General features: G+C 38.9%; 1 protein-coding gene across 4 annotated transcripts in view; it reads right to left on the reverse strand.

Moving 5' to 3' along the window:
* The window catches only part of carmil3 (capping protein regulator and myosin 1 linker 3), a 105,014-nt gene that overhangs the window by 20,515 nt on the left and 64,018 nt on the right, over positions 1-20,481 (reverse strand). For all 4 annotated transcript variants that reach the window (XM_028473515.1, XM_028473517.1, XM_028473516.1 and 1 more), the window contains exons 16-26: positions 18,590-18,694; positions 12,776-12,845; positions 12,594-12,675; positions 10,309-10,405; positions 10,161-10,215; positions 7,691-7,863; positions 6,997-7,065; positions 6,673-6,766; positions 4,383-4,481; positions 4,199-4,318; positions 1,311-1,424 (exon numbers count right to left, since the gene is read on the reverse strand). In XM_028473515.1, coding sequence (XP_028329316.1) covers positions 1,311-1,424; positions 4,199-4,318; positions 4,383-4,481; positions 6,673-6,766; positions 6,997-7,065; positions 7,691-7,863; positions 10,161-10,215; positions 10,309-10,405; positions 12,594-12,675; positions 12,776-12,845; positions 18,590-18,694 — 1,078 coding nt within the window. The remainder of the gene's footprint in view (positions 1-1,310; positions 1,425-4,198; positions 4,319-4,382; positions 4,482-6,672; positions 6,767-6,996; positions 7,066-7,690; positions 7,864-10,160; positions 10,216-10,308; positions 10,406-12,593; positions 12,676-12,775; positions 12,846-18,589; positions 18,695-20,481) is intronic.

Raw genomic sequence — 20,481 nt, forward strand, 5'->3', positions numbered from 1 at the left:
GTGCACAAGTTGAATACAAGATGTCACAGATTTAGGTTTTTGGAGACGGGGCCATATATAAGGGGGAATAAAGGGGAGGGATTTTTGGGGGCCCATCCATAAAGTCAGTAAAATGATGGTCCATTGTTTTATGAATCTGTGGATATTTATTCATTTATCTGAATAATATCCACTGTTATCCAGGAAGTTTATTATTATTTGGGCCATCGTACATACTCAACTTAAAGATATAAAGCCTTGTTTTAATCAGAAATAAAATGGGTTAAAATAAAAAATGGTGATAAAGGTGGTGAAATGTGATTTTAAAAACCACAGAAATTGGTTAAAAGTTGCAAATTAGAGTGGGCAAAAACAAACAGAAAAAGTGGTAAAAAAGGGTTTAAAGTGTCAATATTGGCTTAAAAGTGACAGAAATAAGAGGGGCATGAGGTCACGTAATTTAAAAAGAAGGAATAATTAGTTTAAACTGGCAAATAATGGGCATGACAAATCGTGAATGTGGTTAAATTGGCAAAAACAAGCGTAACTGACAATAATGGGTCAACATTTGTGACATTAGGTGGGAAAGGTGGTGGAAAGGGTTTATAAGTGTCAAAAATGTGCAGAGCAGAGAGGTGGCAGAAATGGGGGTAATGTAGCAAAAATGCATTAAAAGGAGAAAGAAAAGTGGCACAATAAGTTAAAATATGGCAAGTTTAGTGTAGTGGCAGAAAAAGGGTAAAAATAAGCAAAATTGGGCTGAAATTGTTCAAAAATATTCCTCGTTTCTTGAAGGTATCTGGCGACCCCCTCCCAGTGTCTCGCGACCCCAAATGGGGACTTGACCTCAAGGTTGAGAACAACTGATCTACAGCACCAGTGTGAAATTTCTTACATTATTCCAAATAGGTCATTTTGAGCACATGAGTAAAAATGTTCTTTTTGGATTAAAAATGTGAATCTAACTGACATTTGTGCATTTAACACACCTGGATCGCAGAAACTCAGATTTAAATTTAAAGTGAAAAACTTTTAAATTGGAGAGAACGTATTCAGGCCACAGCCTCAGTAGGATGTGTGCTGCTTTCTTACTCGTCGAGGCTGCACTGCTGATTCCCAACAGGACTATGGAATCCTTTCTTTTGATGTCAGCAAAACAGCACCACACACACGCGCACGCACACGCACACACTCTTAATGCGCAATTTCAAAGCTCCCTAGTTTAGTTTTCCACTGTGACAAAATAAAACACTGCATCAAAGAAGAAAAAAGTTGTTTTGTGATGAGGGCCATGATTCCTCATCCCGATGCCATCAGTGTGCAGAACTCACCTGCAGTTCTTTGTCTGCAGCTTTAGCCAGTTCCCCAGCCAGGATGTCCAGGCGTTGCTTGACAGGGCCGTCGACTGACAGCACATGGGCCAGCTCACACAGAGAGGGATACAGCTGGAGGGGACAAAGGAAAGAGTCACAAAACTAAGAAAATAAGATCCTTACATGGACAAGTATTGATCTTTAAATACTGTAATTTTAATCATGTAAATGATTGGCAAGATCATTGGTTTTCCAGCTATAAAAGACACGAGCAACTGGTAGCCCTCCTATTAAATTTGTGAAGCCCACAAAGCCAACGCAAATACACAAAATGAGAAATACATAGAATAACAGAAAAATGTACAAAACGTACTCCAAAAGCACACAAGACTACAAAATCCACAAAAACAACATAAAACACACAAAATGAGAGAAAAATGCATTTTATTTACTCAAAAAACAAAAAAAGTGACAATAACAATACAGAAAAATATAGAAAACGTCAAAAATTACACCTAACCAAAAATCACAAAAAAACATTTGACTCAAAACAACACGAGACATGACAGAGAGATGCACAAAATTCACTCTAAAAAGATAGAAAATGGAAGGAAAAATATACAAAACCACAGGAAAAAGATTTAGAATAACAGAAAAATATACAAACTTCACACCAAACGCACACACAACGACCACAAAAATACACAAAAATAATACAAAAACACACAAAAGAACAACATAAACACACAAATTGAGAGATAAATACATTCAATTTACTTAATTTACAAGGTGATCACAAAAATGCAGATATATAAAAGACAAAAATAGAAAACTCCTGACCCCAAATCACATAAAAACATCAGTTGACTCAGAACAACACATGAAATGACAGAGAAATACACAAAATTCACTCCAAAAACAAACAAAACCACAACAAAAATACACAGAAGATAAAAACATACAAAATTTACACCAAAAGCACGAGGCAACAGCAAAAATACACAAAAACACATCTAATGAGAGAAAAAATTAACACAACAACAAAAATACACTAAATTACACTAAAAACACTTAAGATGACTACAAAATATCAGAAAAAGATATGTGCCGACATGAATGTTGATAATGTGGCCCTTGGATCAAACAATCACACTCGATGTGATAGAAGTGGCCCATCTCTAAGCTATATCATAGTTACCTCTGTAGTAAAGTGCTAGAAAGCTTAGAAAATGTTGTGAAATAAAGGCCTAAATTTGCATTTAAAAACAAACAAACAAAAGCCAAATTTCATCATTACTATGTTCTGTCATTTTGAGGGTCTCAGTTGTCTACCTATTAAAAGTAATATCCTGTACATCACACTGCAAGCACAAACATCCAAATGTCACATCTTATTCCAACGTAATGCAAAACTTGCACATAAGTTGGAAACAAAATAGACATTTAGATGATGAGCAGATGGAGTAATGTCAGTAAAATCTAGCAGTTCTGATTCTTTCGCCTAATTGGAGCCTGGGTGGAAAACATATTTCAGTGTACTGGAAAGAAAGAGATCATTAATTGGTCAAATGGGAATATCCAGATGGATTGTTGATAACAAATTTTTACCTCAATGGAAAATACTAATGTGCAAAGTTGTGAGTTTTAACCATAACCAGAGATATATGTTTAAAAAAGTGAGATTCAGCACTGACCCCTTGATATAATTACTGTACGTTATAATCCTCAGTGAGCTCAGATACTGTGTTTTATAGTGGTCCTGTTTGTGGGCTGTTCTGGGGTAAAGATGAGTTTTTAATTAGAAAATCATAAAATTCATCCTGCAACCTCAGCAAGGAATGCAGACAAAGTTAGATCTCAAAGCTGCAGGTTTTAAGTGGTAAAAAAGGTGGTATTTTCAACATTTTCAACACTAAATGACATACATCAGTGCTGGATCTTCACTTCAAAATCCTTTATTTCTTATTTGTGCAATTTAGGATAAAGTTGGGGGATTATTTGTAAGAAATTGCAGGTATATAGAAAACTTTATTTTGACATGTATTATTAAAAATGACTGCAGTCATGTGATAAAGGCACAGTAAAAATATTAAGCCTCTGCAAATACTGTGGAGTTTTATTGACTTTGAAGGGACTGAGATAGAAAAGTCTAAATTATTTCCATAATGATTAAAGTTTACTTGTGGGCTGATATGGATGGACTTCACTAAACCAAGGGTGTCAAACTCATTTTGGTGCAGGGGCCAAATACGGAGCAGTTTATCTTAAGCGGGCAGCAAATTTTAGGCAGAAAAATTAGTAATTTAATCAGTGTGCTCTAGTTTGCACTTCCACGTATAAATACATTCTCTGATATGTACGGCACTGATAATATCAAAGCAATAAGTGACACATGAGTCCCTGCAGGATCTTTATTTTAATTTTTTATAAATTTTGTGACCAATTTTTATGTAATTTGGGGAAATTTTGTGGAATAATTTGAAGAAAATTGCAGGATTTTGAAAACATTTAAAGTTTTTTAAATAATTTGAGATAAAAAAAATACTTCCATCATGTAATATAAGCATCGGGAAAATGTGAGCCCTGCTAATATTGTGGAGTTTCATTGAATATGTGTATTATTTTGTAGATAAAGATATAGCTGAGATACAGTATTTACAATGAATTAGTTGGTCATTTAGACTGTTTTACTTTTTTCTGTGGGATGATTTGAAAGCTCTAAAGAACCCAAAAATGTTCTGATGAAAGTAGAGACTCTAATCTTTCAGAATCTGGTTTCAGATTTCAGATAGTCATAGTACGAAATATTCTGTCAAAATCAGTCAAAATGCTCTAAAATGGCTGGTAGTGAGGGGGTAGCTGTTCTGAAAATGGCTGGCAGTGAATGATTTCATCAGTGCACTCACAGCTCTGGAGTTTCTGGCCTCTTTGAGGATCTGTTTGGCGGTCTGGACCTCCTCTCCTTCCTCACACCCTTTCAGCATAAAAACCTGCTGCTGCAGGCGCACGCACAGACGCTCCATCACCTGGACACAACACACACGGATGAAAATTAGTATCTGCAATGCCAATAACTTTTTACACACACACCTGTTCGGCAGTGCTGGTAACCAGGCCCTGGTGCAGCCTCAGAGCTTGTTTTTGTGAAAAACGCTGAGTCTGGTTGTTCCTGAGCAGGGCACGCTGGATCTGTCATACGTACACAGTAGAAAAAAGTGAATTTAAAACAAGGTGACAGGTGATTACAAAATACACCGAGGCATGGACAGCAAACAAGTTCATTTACATGATAATAAGGAGACATGACTTTGATCCTCATGAAAAATTCATTTTCTTGTCTCAGCAGTTGAAACTGTTCACACGACATCATCATCATCATCACTGATAAGGTAAAGACAATATGGAACTCACACCTGTTTAGCAGCATAATTTAATTCACAGACACAGTTTGTGGTTTCTTGACGCAAACAGACTCGCACAATTAACCACAGCCTACGAGCCAAATGAGAAACAGCATTTTAGCACTGACGCTAACTACTCTATTCGACTAATAATAAAACAGATCCAAACATTTCACTTTGAATCAGGTTTTATGTTTAAATGGTTTTCCAAGGCTTTCTTTTATCACATCAGGAGAGGACACAAACTGCTAAAACTGTGTTGTTAGATGTTCATCATGTGTGCGATTATCAGCTACTTTTGCTGCTGTACTGATGAAAACGTGTTTTATAATGAAGCAGTTAGACATGAGTAACATTTATTGGTAATATGAAAATACTGGGAATGCCATTATTCACACAAGCATTACTTTAACATGATGTCTTTATAATTCAGCAGAAGGATCACTGTAGGCTATTGGTTTTAATGAGATTTAAGCAGAAACCAGCTTTTTTTAAGCATTGTTAAGATAAGGATGTGGTTGCTGCTTTGTCCTTCCACTCTAGCTCCCCAGGCCTGAGGCCACATTTTCAGATGGGGTCATCATTATGAGGTTATAGTTAAATGGTTTGTTTATAGGTGTGTAACTTGTTTACACTGAAATGTTTCATATTTGTTACCCACCTCTCGTGCTCAAAACACTATGCTCAGACTGAAATGCTGCACTTTGTTGTTAGTATTCTGTGCTACTTTTACCTCTGGAGTTTCCATCTAATGAGTCAGCCAGACTGTTTTTTTTTTTTTGGTCCATGTCTAAAAATAAATACAATGACATGTTGTTCTGTTTTTGTTTTTCCAGTGCCATCAAGCCACAATGCTTGGAAATACATGGTCTTCTACATATTTGAAAACAACAGACTTGTACTGTCACTTTAGAATTGGCTTCTTTATTTTATAGAATATCTACAACAAATATTCACCGTAGAAACAAATCGTATAGTTCCTACACTGTATTGAATCTGTCAGTAATAAAATAATATCGTTTTTCAATCAAATCGTAGCCTGTGTAACGAGATGCATATCGAATCGTTTATCACAGGGAGATGTGCAACCCTTCAATATACCCTGTTATTTAGTGCAAAGATAAGCAATTTTAATCACAGAAAGGCCCACAAAAATGTGATTGTCCCATCCGAGGGTCACATCATTATCAACCTTCACGTCAGCATAATATAATGACCAATCTAAACATTAATACAGGAAAGGACAAAGAGTTTGTTGTAGTCGTTTTGCATATGTTATTCCAAATTTTGTTGTTTAATGTGATTTTGCAGTCTTTTTGTATGTTTTTGTTTTAATTTTGTCTATGGAATTGTTTTGTAAAAATCTTTTTCTACTTTTATGTGTTTTGTCATAGTTTTGTGTGTTTTTGGATGAATTTAGTGTGTTTTTGGTGGCATTTTGTTTTTGTCATTGTTTTGTTTTCTTCTGGGTTTTTGTATATATTTTGGTGTCTTGTGTGTTTTTTGAGTAAATTTGGTATTTTGCTGTTTTGTGCATTTTTCAGGCATTTATTGTGTTTTGGACTCATTTAGTGTGTTTTCGGACTCATTTTGTGCGTTTCTAGTGTCGTTATTGTTTTTTTCAGAGGGTTTTGTATATTTTTTTAGTTGTATCGTGTGTTATTGGAGTGAAATTTTTTTCTGTCCTTTTCTATGTTTTTTTGAGTCATTTTGTGTGTTTACTTGGAGGGGCATATACAATTAGAGTAGCCCACGTCTGATTTAGAGCATTGGGAGGTGTTTGACAGAACAGCAGCACTGCAAATTATGGAAACTTTCACATTTAATTGTCTTCCTTTAAACTAAAAGCAAACAAAAGCCATTCATCAAACCTATCAATATTTTTTCAAGTAATGCCGTTCTTCATTTGTATCGACAATCGACATCATGACACAGCAAATTCAGACATCCAAGTAGAAAGAATGGAAGCGGTTCCAAACCTTGGTCAGGGCTTGGTCAGTCTTTTCTGGTGCGCTGCGGTATGCTTGTGTGACATCACTGAGGGGGAGGGGCATGTATTGGAGGGTAAAGTTACTAAAGGAAAAAAAAAGAAATAGAAATATACTGTTGATAATAAGCTAAAGGTTATCAAGGACAAAGAGCATATAAATATTGTGAGTGTTAACTAACCGACAGTAATGTTTGTGTATTCCCTCTTCAAAAAAGAACAAAGTTTCTCATGTGGGTGTGTGACTGTGTGTGTCTGTCAGTCAACAAGTGTGTGTGTTTGTGTGTGTGTGAGTGCGTTCTTGTGTTTTTCTCACTGCTCGAGTGCTCGTGCCACATCTTGGAAGCCAGTGGCGGTGGTGTTGTTGCGATCCCACGTCACACTCCTGTGAGGAATCAAATCAGGAGGAAATGAGAGAAGACGGGCATAAAGAAAAGAGGTTTCACTTGTTTTTTTTTTTTCTAAGCTTCACATCGCCCACACACCAAAATCTTGTCACAAATACACCACGTTTCCTGATCGTGCATAAACAATTACAACCAAAATAAGACATTTCTCAGCCCCATCTACCTCCACTTTTTATAAAATTAGGTTAGTTTCAGCTCCCTTTTTTGTTCACTCCTCCTCTTCCTCGTTTTTGCTATAAAACATCTTTACAGAAAGTCCACGGTTTCAACATCATTTCTTCTCGTTTTTGGATTTTTACGTCTATTCTTGCTTCTGTTCATTTGCCTCCAAAGTTCCCAAAGATTACTTTTAGACATCGCAACCAAATTCCCTTTCTGAAAAAATATATAATTTTCCAAATACTGCAACACACACTTTGGTTTATTACCTCAGCCAAAAGGTCATATTTTCACTGGCGTTTATTTATTTTTGTTTTGTTTGTCTGTTAGCAGAATTTAGTAGTTTATGAATGTCATCAAAATAAACATTTTCCCAGACTTTTCTGTGATTCGCTTTCACATCTTTTTTTCAATACCCAATTAAAAGCTATAACTCAGACAGACCTGAGTGTTGTGTTGATCTGCAAGGCCTTGCTGAGCATCTTGGCCCCAGAGTCATCCAAGAGGTTGCCACTGAGGTCGACTTTTCGGAGGCATGTGTTGGAGCCTAAAGCATTGACCAGGACGGTCCCTCGCTGGCGAAGCCTGGAGTCGGCTAAGGAAAGGGACTGTAGCACCTGGGGGGAATGGATGATACATGTATTTGACAAGTAAAAACAATCAAACATCAAATGAAACAAATATGAAATCTACTAAAGTAACAAGTAATGTTTCTTACTCTATCTGGTTTATTGGAATCATTTAGAAATGTTTTTATGTTTTTGTAAACACTGAATTTGCATATTCCCTTTTAAAAATGATGCAAACACCCTGAAAGCATGAGGCTGAGAGTTAAGCCTCTGTCTGACTAATAGTTCCTATAAAGACGTGTCTTGGATGCTGAATGCACAACAAGGAGGGTATTTATGGTCATTTAACTACAAACCAAATGTATGCAATAAATCAAGTCAAAAAGTACAGATACTTGTATTTTTTTCATTAGTTTTTTTTTTTTTTTTAGATATTTTTATTGTTTCACTTTTTTATCTTCTTCTATTAAAGCACATCTTTCAAACTCAAGGCCTGGGAGTCAAATCCAGACATTTTTGAGTGTCCAATTCAGCCTGCAGGAGGAATTAAAATAATAGAAAAAACATGATTTGATGTGTTAACTACCAACTAATCCAGCCCCTCCAAATACAAATTCAATCAAACTCCACAAAATTAGCAAGTGATCACAGTTTCCCCACACGTACATCACATGATGGCAGTCATTTTTAATCTCAAATTATTGAAAGAACTCTTATTTCTTCCAGAATCCCTCAAATTATTCCACAAAATCTACCCAAACTGAATAAAAAAATTGTCCAAAAAAAAAATCAAGGAATTAACAAGTGAAGATCTGTCCCTTATTTACAAACACACTTTTATTTCATTTTCATATGGAAGTGTAAACTAGGGCACAATAGTGTTGTTTTGCAAACCAATGATCTGTAGCCCACTTGAGACTAAACTGGTCCATATTTGGCTCATGAACTAAAATGAGTTTGACACCGCTGTAAAATATCAGCCTTTAATGTAGCTTAATCATGTGTTTAGAGATTTCTGATATGAGTAGATGAATGAAACTAATAGTCTTTGTGCAAACTAGACTATTAAAATAACTAAAATAACTATGCTAATAATACCTTTGGCAACACATCTGTTCCTGTTGTAGAAAATAGGAAAATAAGAACACACTGACAACTGAGGCTGGGGACTTTTGGGACATATGATGTAAAAAAAAAAAAAAAAAAAAAAATCGAAAAAATAAAAAAAAGATGAAAGAAAATCATACACCCAAAAAAATTGCATGTGTGTTAACTTATTGACACAAATGCAACTAACATCCCTGCCGTACTTCAGATTTGTGCAGCTGAACTTCAGAATTAATAAATGTAACTGGCAAAATAAATAAGCAAAGCCCAAGAAAGCTGTAGATTGTATATTTTTCTGTGCTCTTATTTGCATTATTTAACTAAGAAGCATAAGGTCCATTTTGATGCTCACTTTCTAATCACTTCTTGAAAGTGATGCTTATTGTGTCTGTAAACCTATGAAATTACTAAAAGAACTAATTTGCATGACAGTTGTAATTGCCTCCATTTGGCTTTTTTCCCACAAAAAAAAACAAGATTATTTTGTTGAGGCTAATGAGCTTTCAAGAACTGCTAGAGTTGTGTTTTATTATAGTTCTTTTAGAGGCTACTTCTCTCCTTTTGATGATCGAATGCTCAAATTACTTGGCATATTTCAAGACTTGCTGTTAAATATTCATTTTTTTTTTTTCCTGACTGGCTAGTTTCCTTTTTACTGTTTTGAAATTGCTGCTCATTATTCAGGCCACTGGGATTTGTAATTTTCTCGAGGTTGATGCTCACCGCCCCTCCGTGACTCACTAACATTGCACCGATATGAATAACAATGATCTCCAGGGCACAGTCAAAAATGATTTTGATGCACGTTTTGTCATTGCTTTAGCAAATGAAAACACAACTACTGCTCAAGGGATGATAGTACCCTGTATAACTTTTGTTTCCTTGGTGTGTTCGCACACAAGAAAACTCCTGATTGTGAACTAGTGCCATCAACACTGGTAAATAATTGAGTACGCTACTTTTTCATGGTAGATTTGCAGAGCAGGGAGTGGAGGCAGCCTCTGGAGACTAATGAATAAACTGAGAGCGTATGAATCATCTGTGAGGCAAGCAGACAACATTGGTCGTGATCCTGTTTGCACCTTGTTTATGTGGCAGGTGAGAAACTGAGCCTAAACGCAGAACGAGTGTGGGTTTGTGCGTTCATGTGGTGACAAATAAGGCCCACGTAGGCGTGCATCTGTGCCACACACCGCAGCGATTTGTGTGTGTGCAATATGTTACATAATCACACTTACACAGTCTTCTTCTTGCACCAAATGAACCAGTTTTTGTAGAATCTCATCAAGCGCCCTGAGGAAGAAACAAAAAAAACAAAAAAAAACATCCATCATCTGTGTCATCTCCTCCACCATCTGTGCCACCGTGCCCCTGCACAGTCTCTACCTGCCCTTGATGTTAAAGTTTCTTCCCAGCATCAAATTTTTGAGGGAGGGATGCCGGGAGAGTGCTGGGATGACAGCCAGCAAATCAGCATCCAATCCTGCACAGAGCAGAACACAACAAGCACATCTGTGAAACGTCTGCATCAAAAACTCTGCAGACATTTGGTTAGAACTAATACCTGCTAAATAACACATTTAGTCATTGGTTCGCAAACATTTTTTTTGGTTGTTTCACACTTTGACAGAAGGTGAACTTTCAAGCCCCACCTGTGCTTATAGAACCCATATAGAAGCGGATTAGGGCTAATTTTGATGGAGAAAATATTTTTGCACAAATCAAAAAAAATTCAAAATGTCGAGAATAAAGTCAAAATGTTGAGATTAACATTTGTTACTAGTCTCTATTGAGAAAAAGTCCCTAAGAGGATAACTGTGAGGGAGGTTAGGTTAAGTTTTGGTGTCGAAACAGGGGGCAAAGGGTCATTATTTTTGTTCCAAGTTACATTTTGTTCCCAGTCCCTATCTAATGACGTCTAATAATTTCATGCTGCTATATTTTTAGGCTACTCATAATTACTTTCTTTGCATGTACGCATTTTGTGTAGTGTTAATGATCTTTATTGTCAATAAAGAAAGCCACTTTAAGAAGATTGGCATGAAATTGAAAATTTCCTCCTGTTTTTTGCGCCCCACCTGTCATGTCTCCCAACCAGGGGAGCTCGTCACACACTTTGAGAAGCACTGTATTAAGTAATTAAATAATAAAAACAGTGTAAATAAAAGCCAATAGATTAGTTATTGAAACAAGGTTAACATAGTAGGTAAAATTTGTATAGAATAATAAAAAACAAGAAGACAGTCATCAACATCACCCGCCAGATTGGTTGTCATTATATCTCACAACCTTTTCCTAAATGTCCTAAACGTAGATGTATACATAGGAAAATTATATCACATCAGAATATAAAATAGCTAACTATCTTAAATGGTTTCTAAGAAAAGCTGTCGCCTTTGAAGATACCTTGAACAGAGTAAAAAAAATGGAGAAAGGAAAATAACAAAACAAAAAAAAAATTGCGCGCTTCTCATTTGCTAACGCCATCAAGGTATTCATACCCTGAAGCCACACACCGAATTTGGTTATCGTATCTTAAACGGTTTCTGAGAAAATCTGTCCCCTTTAACTCGGACAGACGGAACTCAAACCTATATCCCCTTTCACACTGTGGCGGGGAACGCACAACTGAACAAAGCTTGACTAACTCTATATAAGGTAAAAAAGTTACAGCCGATGGATGGATCTTCTGAAAAAAACCAAGTTTCTAACAATATAGAAGAGAAAAAGGCAAATTTTATCACAACGGGACACAAAAATGTTATCACATTATCAACATTTATGTCAACTTTTAGAATGCGTTTCTGGAGTCAATTCCTATATTTTTATTGTTTTGTGTAATTTGCTTTCAATTACTGTGAAATTGCGTTGGCATTTTGTGCATGTTATGTTGTCTTTACCTGTTATTTTGTCATTTTTTACTCATTTTGTGTGTTTTTTGAGTCATTTTGTGTATTTTTCTGTCATTTTGTGTGTTTTTTGAGTCATTTTGTGTATTTTTCTGTCATTTTGTGTGTTTTTTGAGTCATTTTGTGTATTTTTCTGTCATTTTGGGAAAAGTGTCATTGATACACAAAAAAAGATAATTCTAAATAAAATATTTGAAACACATGATAATAAAATATACTATTTTCATGGTCCAATACCAAAAAAAAAGAAGAAAAAAAAAACATAGATGATAACGAAAAGAGCAAAACAGATCAGCAAATCCTACAATGCCTCATACAGTGAGACAATAAAACTCTGCAGGTATAGTTTAGAGGTGAAGGGTTTGTAATTGAATTTGCTAAGAGGTGACAGACACTGAGATAAAACATGAGCAGAAGTGACTTTCGTTAGAAAAGATGCATTAAGACCACTGTGCTCGTACTAAATGAGGCTATTTACTTAATGAGCACTGTAGATTATTGGCCATTACCCAGATCGACTGTGTAGAAGCCATCACATTTAACATGTTTTTGCAAGAAGTGTTTGGCATGATTAAAGTGAAAAAAATAGGGCAAGAGAGTGATGTGAAATGAAGTTCTGCAGTGTCAGGGAGTTAATGTAATGTGCAGAATAAGTTCAGAAAGGAAGCAGATTTTTAAATAAAATGTCACCAAAATGATGGCTGAAATAAAATTCAACCAAAATCAAAACTTGTGAATGTGTGCTTAGAAAGGCTTCCATACCATTATCGGAGATATCGAAAGTTCCCACGCAAGAAACTCGAGGAAACAGCTCTTGAATTACACCAGCGCCGGCTGACCTCAACTGTGGGCGGTAAACAGAGGGATGTAGAGCATGATGGGATAGCCACGAGCGTAACGCTCTCTGAGGAGGATGAAGTGAAGCAGTAAAGTGAAGAGCTTACCTCACAGCTGCTGATGTCCAGGTGTAAGTCAGAGATATGAGGGTTATTGGACAAGCCCAGAAACAGAGCCCTGCAGAACCAACAACCCCAGACAAAGGCCATAAGAAGATGAAAAAATAATAATGGAAAATTAGATATAAAGTGAGGAGTGAACTTGAGTTTAACTTGATAGAAAAACAGCTTGCAATAATAGGAAAAAAGTGAGCGCTAATAAATCTCTACCAATTCCTTTGTTTTCCCCTCAAACCTGATCGATCGATCCACTGATCACTGTTCCTCTTATGCACATCCAGATGATTTTGTGACATCAAAAAGTATTTAGATAAAAAGCAGCTTGACAATGATAAGTTCTGGTCGGGGCCAAGCAATTTTAGGCTAAATAAACCGGTAGCCGTTAGCGTTTAAATAAACAGCATGGTGATGTTGGTAACTTCTTTTAAACAATAATTTATTAGCTCCAAAAGTGAAAAAGTGATGTTTAAAAATGCCATTTTGCATTGATTCTAATTCTTCGCATAAGGGCAAAATTAAAAAAGCTATAAAAATAGTTTGAGATATAATTCTGATATTTTCCCAACATCAATGGCCAAAACTCCAAATTTGTCACTGAAAATTTATGTAGCAAGAATTTGCAAGTACTGTACAATATGTTTACAATACTGTTTAAAGTGAAACATTTTGTTCAATGGCTCAATTTTTTTGATTAATCAAACATTCTGAAGATGCACTGCAGCAAGTTCTGTGTCAATTAAAGTGCAAGTACTGTAAACCCTAAAACCAGCTGAATAAATATAAGATTAGGTATGAAGTAATGTAGTTTATTGATCCTAGACACACTTTTCACATTTTAGTCCAAGTATTTAAATTTAGCATTTTTAGTAGTAAAATGTCAGAGTAAATGACCTCTATGTTTTGAATGACCAGCTATTGCAATTGAATTTTGCAACTGGCTGAGATTAGATTTCACTAACCGTCACTGTTGGCTCCGCCCCTTCTACAAATGACAATTATGCAATTAAAACCATCAGGAGGTTCCAGTGATTTATGCTATCGCTTTTGTCATTTGTACCTTTTAAAGTTTTTGAGTGATTACATTTTCCGTGAAAGTGCATCGACTTTTCAGCCCTGATCCCATTTTCAGAATTAACAGCTCATTAAGTTACTTTAAGATCTTTGCAAACAAATTACAAACCATTCAACCTTTAACATGTTCAGTTAATACGTTCAACCCATTTCAACCTTTTTGCTAATATTAAGCTATTGCTAGGTTAATGCTAATGCTAAGCTAATTCCAGCTAATGCTAACTAACGTTAATGCTAATGCTAGATAATGCTAATTTATGTTAATGCTAATGCTAGCAAATGCTAAGCTAATGCAGTGTGACATGGGCAAGCACCTGCATTTTCTTCAGGAAATGCAAATATTCTAGTTTCATTGTACAAATGTTTCTTCAGTATTTGGGCTTCATTTGAGGGAAGGTTGCATATATGTAGCACATGTGGATAATCTGTTGTGAATTTTTAAAATGTTGAACTTGAGAGGCTAGTGCACATGCAGACACATACTGCAAAGCCCAGTTGCAAACTGAAAAAACCCCAAGAATTTGCACATCAAGGCTCTGTTTGAGGTTGTTATTGCGTAAGGAAATCATATTCTAGAGTTGCGTGATATGAGGTGGTAATAAAAAAAGTCCACTCAGTCTGCATTGGTTAAGATCTATTGTATAATAAAGTAAAAAACAGTGCAAAGCAGACCGAGCAGTAGAGTGGACAGGAGCTCCAGACCATGTCCTCTGATTGAAGGCCAGTCTAACAACCTGACACCCCACCAGCTCTGCTGTCAAAGCAAACAGTTTGAAACCCAACACTTGCTTTGATGATTAAATCTCACTCACTGTTTGCGTGCAAAGTGCAAATTATTGCAGCTCAAGACAAAGAAATAAGTAAAATAAAGAACCCAGCACACTTGCATGCTGCGTTGCTCTGACTACACTCCACTCAAGGCTTTAGTGCTTCAGCTCTGCATTAGTTACAAGAAAGAACAGAATAATGCATACTAAGTTTTAAGAGTCATGTGGAATACAAACTGTAAATGCTTTCAATACTTATTCGTCACGTGCTCCGTTCACCCAATGCTCCAAACAAAAGCACCTCACAGCTGTGTGAGTGGGTACATTTGAACACAAGTGGCCCCAGTGAGCATCCATCCTCCACCACTCTGAAGCTTAGGGTTTAACCCAACATTAACTGCAGTACAAATGATTGTTGACACACGGGGTGTCATACACTATAGGGTGACAAAATACAAGACAGACACTCTTTTATTAATGACTTTTAACCAAAAACACATTAAAAAGAGCATTATAGTGACATCAGCTTTGGCCACAATCAGATGCAAAGAGAAGCACTGATTTGCATCAAACGAGCCTGCTCTCAAACTACAGTGGTAGCGAGGTCGGCTGCTCAGCTTTCACACTCATCCCTATTTCTCTCTAAATGGGATTGCTGAAAAAACAAAAAAAATCAGGGCATATGCATTAAAGCTATCTTTAGCAATTGTTTATTCACAATGAAATCTTTGTATTAACGTGTGCATAATTAAAGTTTAAAGCTGCTGAAGACAAAATATGTCATCAGATAAATCCCTCATAGGTCAATTAATTCATTTCTGTAAAAAGGCATCCTCATCAGCTGGCTGCAATCCTGCAATCAGCACCCTCTATTTAAGTTCGCCTGTTTTTCTAGGTCTCTGCAAGACTGTCTGTGTTCTCCTGTTGCCAGAAGTTCAGCGTTCCTTACTGTGGGTTTTTCGGATTGATTCCTCGGCTCTGTACCCTGCTCGACTTCTCGGACCCTCCTCTGGATTATCCCCTGGACACCTCTGCTCTCTCGGCTGGTCTCCCCGTTACCGAACTCGGCTCTGCCTTCTGGTTTTTCTGCTTCTACCCGCTTGCAAACACGGCCTGGTTCAAGGCAATAAAGAATCTAAATCCTATTCCCGCGTCTGAGTCCTCTTCTCCTCATACATCACGTCAGTACCGTCTGGCCAGTATGGACTCAGCGGGTGGGTCGGATTCTTACCTTCAGGACATGCAGCAAAAGCACGATCAAACAACAGCCACACTGCTTGCCCGGATGGAGCAGATTTCGGACCAGGTTCTGCAGTGTCAAGCCCAGGTTTCCAAGGTGATCTCTATAGCTTCTGCTGGGTGCTCCACTACTCATGCGGTGCGTGTTAGGAGCCTTGCTACTCAATCTATGTTTTCTGGGGAAGCTGGGCGCTGCACTCCATTCCTGGTGCAATGCAGTCTGCATTTCGAACTCAGTCCAACAGATTTCTCCTCAGAGAGGTCCAAGGTGGCGTATGTCTTATTACTCCTCGGAGGTCGAACGGCCGAATGAGCCACTGGTGAGTGGGCTCAGGATTCCCCACTCTGCAGGGATTATCTTCAGTTTACCCGTACTCTATCCAGACTGTTTGATCGGCAGCGGACGGGACCGGAGGCCACTCAAGCCCTACTCAAGCTTCGGCAGGGTCGAAGCTCTGTAAGTGACAAAGCAGTGGATTTTCGTACACTTGCCCTCGACTGCGGCTGGAACCACGTCGCTCTCCGTGACGCTTTCCGGCATGGATTGTCTAATGCCGTTAAGGATCATCTGGTGACAGTCGACACTCCTCAGGACCTGGAGGAATTAATTGGTGTTTGTGTCCGGGTCGATCAACGGCTGTGAGAGCGCGAGGCGGAGCGCTCACGCTCGCCCCGACTTCCAGGTTTTCCAAGACAGCGGATCCCGGAGCCCATTACGTTCCAGTTTCCTGGTGAACCTAGGCAACTTGGCCGGTCCTGTCTCTCCATGGAAGAACGAGAGAGACGTTTCAGAGAACATTTGTGTCTTTACTGTGGGGGACCTGGGCACGTCATTCTCTCCTGTCCATCTCGCCCATCCTTCCCCAGATATCAACGAGTGAGTCGGACCCTTTCTTCGTCGCCCTTACGGCGCCCCCTCACGGACATTTCACTGTGTTATAACAATTCTACTTTCCATTCCAGGGCCCTCGTGGATTCCGGAGCGGACCAGAGCTTTATTGATTGGGAACTGGGTCGTCTTCTGAACATCCCCAGCGTGCCGCTTCCGGAACCACAAGAAGCCAGGGCCCTGGATGGACGCATCATTTGGAGGATCACCCATCAGACTAAACCGGTGAGGATTTCCATGACACAAGGACACCATGAAGAGATGTCGTTCCTTCTTTTTCAGTCTCAGATGTTGGGTGTTGGGTCATCCGTGGCTTATTGCTCATAACCCCACGGTTGACTGGAAGACGGGGAGAATAACCCAGTGGGGTCCTAGCTGTTCTGCCATCTGTTGCAAGGGGCCCATTTCTAAGATCAGCCCCCCAAAGGCTGAAGTGCCCAGGGTTCCCAGTTGCTACCATGAACTACATGAGGTTTTTTCAAAGATTCGAGCCTCATCTCTGCCGCCACATAGGAATTTTGATTGTGCCATTGATCTCGGGCTATCACCCCGAGACCAACGGTCAAACTGAGCGGGCAAACCAGTCACTGGAAACCTGTCTACGCTGTGTAGCCTCAGCCAACCCCTCCTCATGGAGCAAGTGGGTTGAATATGCCCACAACACCTGTATTTCCTCTGCTACTGGTTTTACCCCTTTTCAAGGTGCACAGGGTAATCAGCCTCCCCTCTTCAGGTCTTCGGAGAGAGAGATTGAGGTTCCCTCTGCTCACGCGCTAATACAACGTTGCCGGAGGATTTGGAGACTCGACTCCTCGCTACGGCTGACCGATATGCCTCCCAAGCCAACAGACGACGGCGCCTGGAACCTCCACTCAAAATTGGACAGAGGGTGTGGTTGTCCACTCGAAACCTTCCCTCACGCCATGCCGCAAAGAAGCTGGCGCCGAGGTTTGTTGGACCATTTCCCATTTCCCATCACCAAAATAATAAATCCCGTCTCGCTGCGTCTCAGGCTTCCACCGAGGTGGAGGATTCACCTTACCTTCCACATCAGACATTTGAAGCCCGTCCTCACCAGACCTCTGGTGCCACCTTCCAGTACCCCCACCCTCCCACCCACCGTGGGGCCCCGGGCTCCCAGGATTCCCAGGAGGCGGATCCTCAAGGTTCGTAGGCGGGGCCGGGGGCGGCAATACTTGTTGGCCTACCGGGAGAATGGTGTACTAGTTTCTAGGTCTCTGCCAGACTGTCTGTGTTCTCCTGTTCCCAGAAGTTCAGCGTTCCTTCCTGTGAGTTTTTCAGATTGATTCCTCGGCTCTGTACCCTGCTCGACTTCTCGTACCCTCCTCTAGATTATCCCCTGGACACCTCTGCACTCTCGGCTGGTCTCCCCGTTACCGAACTCTGCTCTGCCTTCTGCTTTTTCTGCTTCGTCTTCCCCTGGTGCCTCTGCCCGCTTGCAAACACGGCCTGGTTCAAGGCAATAAAGAATCTAAATCCTATTCCCGCGTCTGATTCCTCTTCTCCTCATACATCACGTCACAACCAATTTTGTATCTTTGCAATTTTGTAATCTTTGATTTAATAATCTATGAGGCTTACACTATGTCTTCATCTCCAGCAGCTTTAAGTTCTTGTGCAAAATTGTACATTTTCTTTAGGTCTGGTTTTCTCCCATATTCCAAAGACACTGACCTGAGCTCAATAGTCTTAATATCAGTATTCCTGATCCAAACTAGATGCATAGCCTAAGGTAAGGCATTAGGAGGTAATTTCTCTAACTTACATATCTACAGTTTAACATCCAAAAGCATTGAAAACAGAGGCAGGTCGCACCTTAGTGAATCTGGGGGGACTTTCATAGATGCCAGGCTAACGTGGGTCAGGCTGAAAGCTGAGCTGAAGAACTGGCGGAAGGTTGGCAGAGAATCTCTCGCTTTCCTGGAAAAAGAAACGGGCAATTAGGTGTTTAGAGAGACAATGAAAAATGAGAGGAGAGAAAAACAGTCACTGAGACGAGACAGAGAAAGTTTGAAGTCAACTAGGAAAGAACTGATTGGGAAGGAATTAATTGAAAGAAGAAAAAAACAGGGCAAACAGGCGGGCAAAGCAAACACGTGCAGGCAATTTTGGATCAGTTTTGTATCAAAAAGACCACGTGAAAAGGTGACAGTGGCCCTAATTACTGCATTTCACCAATTATCCAACCATCTGTTTAAGCCCGTCACCAGAAGGGCAGCAAATGTTCAAATATTCATGTCTACAACTAAATACCGTAATTTCCTAACTATAAGCCGTGACTATTTTCTCACACTTTGAACCCTGTGGCTAAATTGTGGATTTTTCCCGGTTTTATAAGCTTCATGCCGCCACAAAATTGAGCTCCGTCACATTAGACCAGGTGAACAATGAAATTAACATTAAATCGTTCTTGCTCGTACTGAATCATTCTGATCACTCATTTTGTCATGATGCACACTGCCTCATCATAGCAACAACGCGGAGAAATGTTGTCAGAGAGAGAGAGAGAGCACGCTGCAGCAGCAGTGTGGATGAAGTAAAAGTCAGCCAGTTTGTAATAGAAGGATAAACATCATAAAGTTGTTAAATCACCACATTAGGTTTGTTCGGGATTAGGGATGTAACGATTAATCGTAAGGCAGTTAAAAATCGATTCATAGGGGTCACGGTTGATATCGATTTTCTGACAATTGAATCGCAGTACTTTTTTTAACCAGCAGAGGGCGCTATCCGGGAGTGTTGGCGGCGGGCGGAGTCTGCTAATACTTTCTTTCTGGCCGCCTTCTACTCTTAAATATGTTAATAAATGATTCATTACCCCTATAGCACCGAAAGAAAATCTGTAATATTACTTGAATATCTGTAAAAGTCACGGTTTTCTATTAGCTCTGTCTGCTAGCATAGCTTCTCTTCTTCACTGCAAGATATCTGCATGCCAACCGACCACTGGGTTACCAGCGCCCTCTGCTGGTCCAAACAAATATGACGTAAATCAGTGTAATCACGGTTTTTTTTTTTTTTTTTTTAAAGTCCAATTGTTAAGGCACAAAATACATTTTCAGTTGCACTTTTAAAAGAAAAAGAACTATTATGCAGTTTTGCATAGTTTATTATAGAACCAGAATTTAAATTAATAGGCTTCATTTTCATTTGTATTATTCCTTTATTTATTTAATTCAAGATTTATTTTTAGTTAAATTGCATTGTTTTGAATAGTTTATCAAGGAATTCTTTTGACAATGAAAAATAAAAGGAAAATAATACAGTATTTTCTAGTTTTTTTCCCAAAAAAAAAAATTGTCTACAGTCCCATTTTGTAAATGAAAAAATCGTGAGAGAATCGTATCGTGAACCCAGTATCGTGAATCGAATCGTATCGGGAGTTGAGTGAATCGTTACATCCCTATTCGGGATTGATGGGAGCTCTGGACTCTGAGGCTGAGGACAGACTGGATACAGGATGTATCCAGGATGTTCTGATCTCCGCTCTGTCTACAGGAAAAGTCATCCAGTTTGTAATAGTAGCATAAGAGCATGAAGTTGCCAAATCACCACGTTGGATTTGTTCAGAAGCGATCGCGTCCATATTCGGACTCATCCGACTCGCTGTGATCGCTTCGTGGTAGTTCATGGTAAGAAGAGCGGATGACGCGGTGCATCAGTCCGGTTCCAGTAAAAAGTGACCATAAAAAGCTGTAAATGGACTG

Source organism: Gouania willdenowi, chromosome 17 (genome assembly GCF_900634775.1).
Source record: "Gouania willdenowi chromosome 17, fGouWil2.1, whole genome shotgun sequence".
NCBI lineage: Eukaryota > Metazoa > Chordata > Actinopteri > Blenniiformes > Gobiesocidae > Gouania > Gouania willdenowi.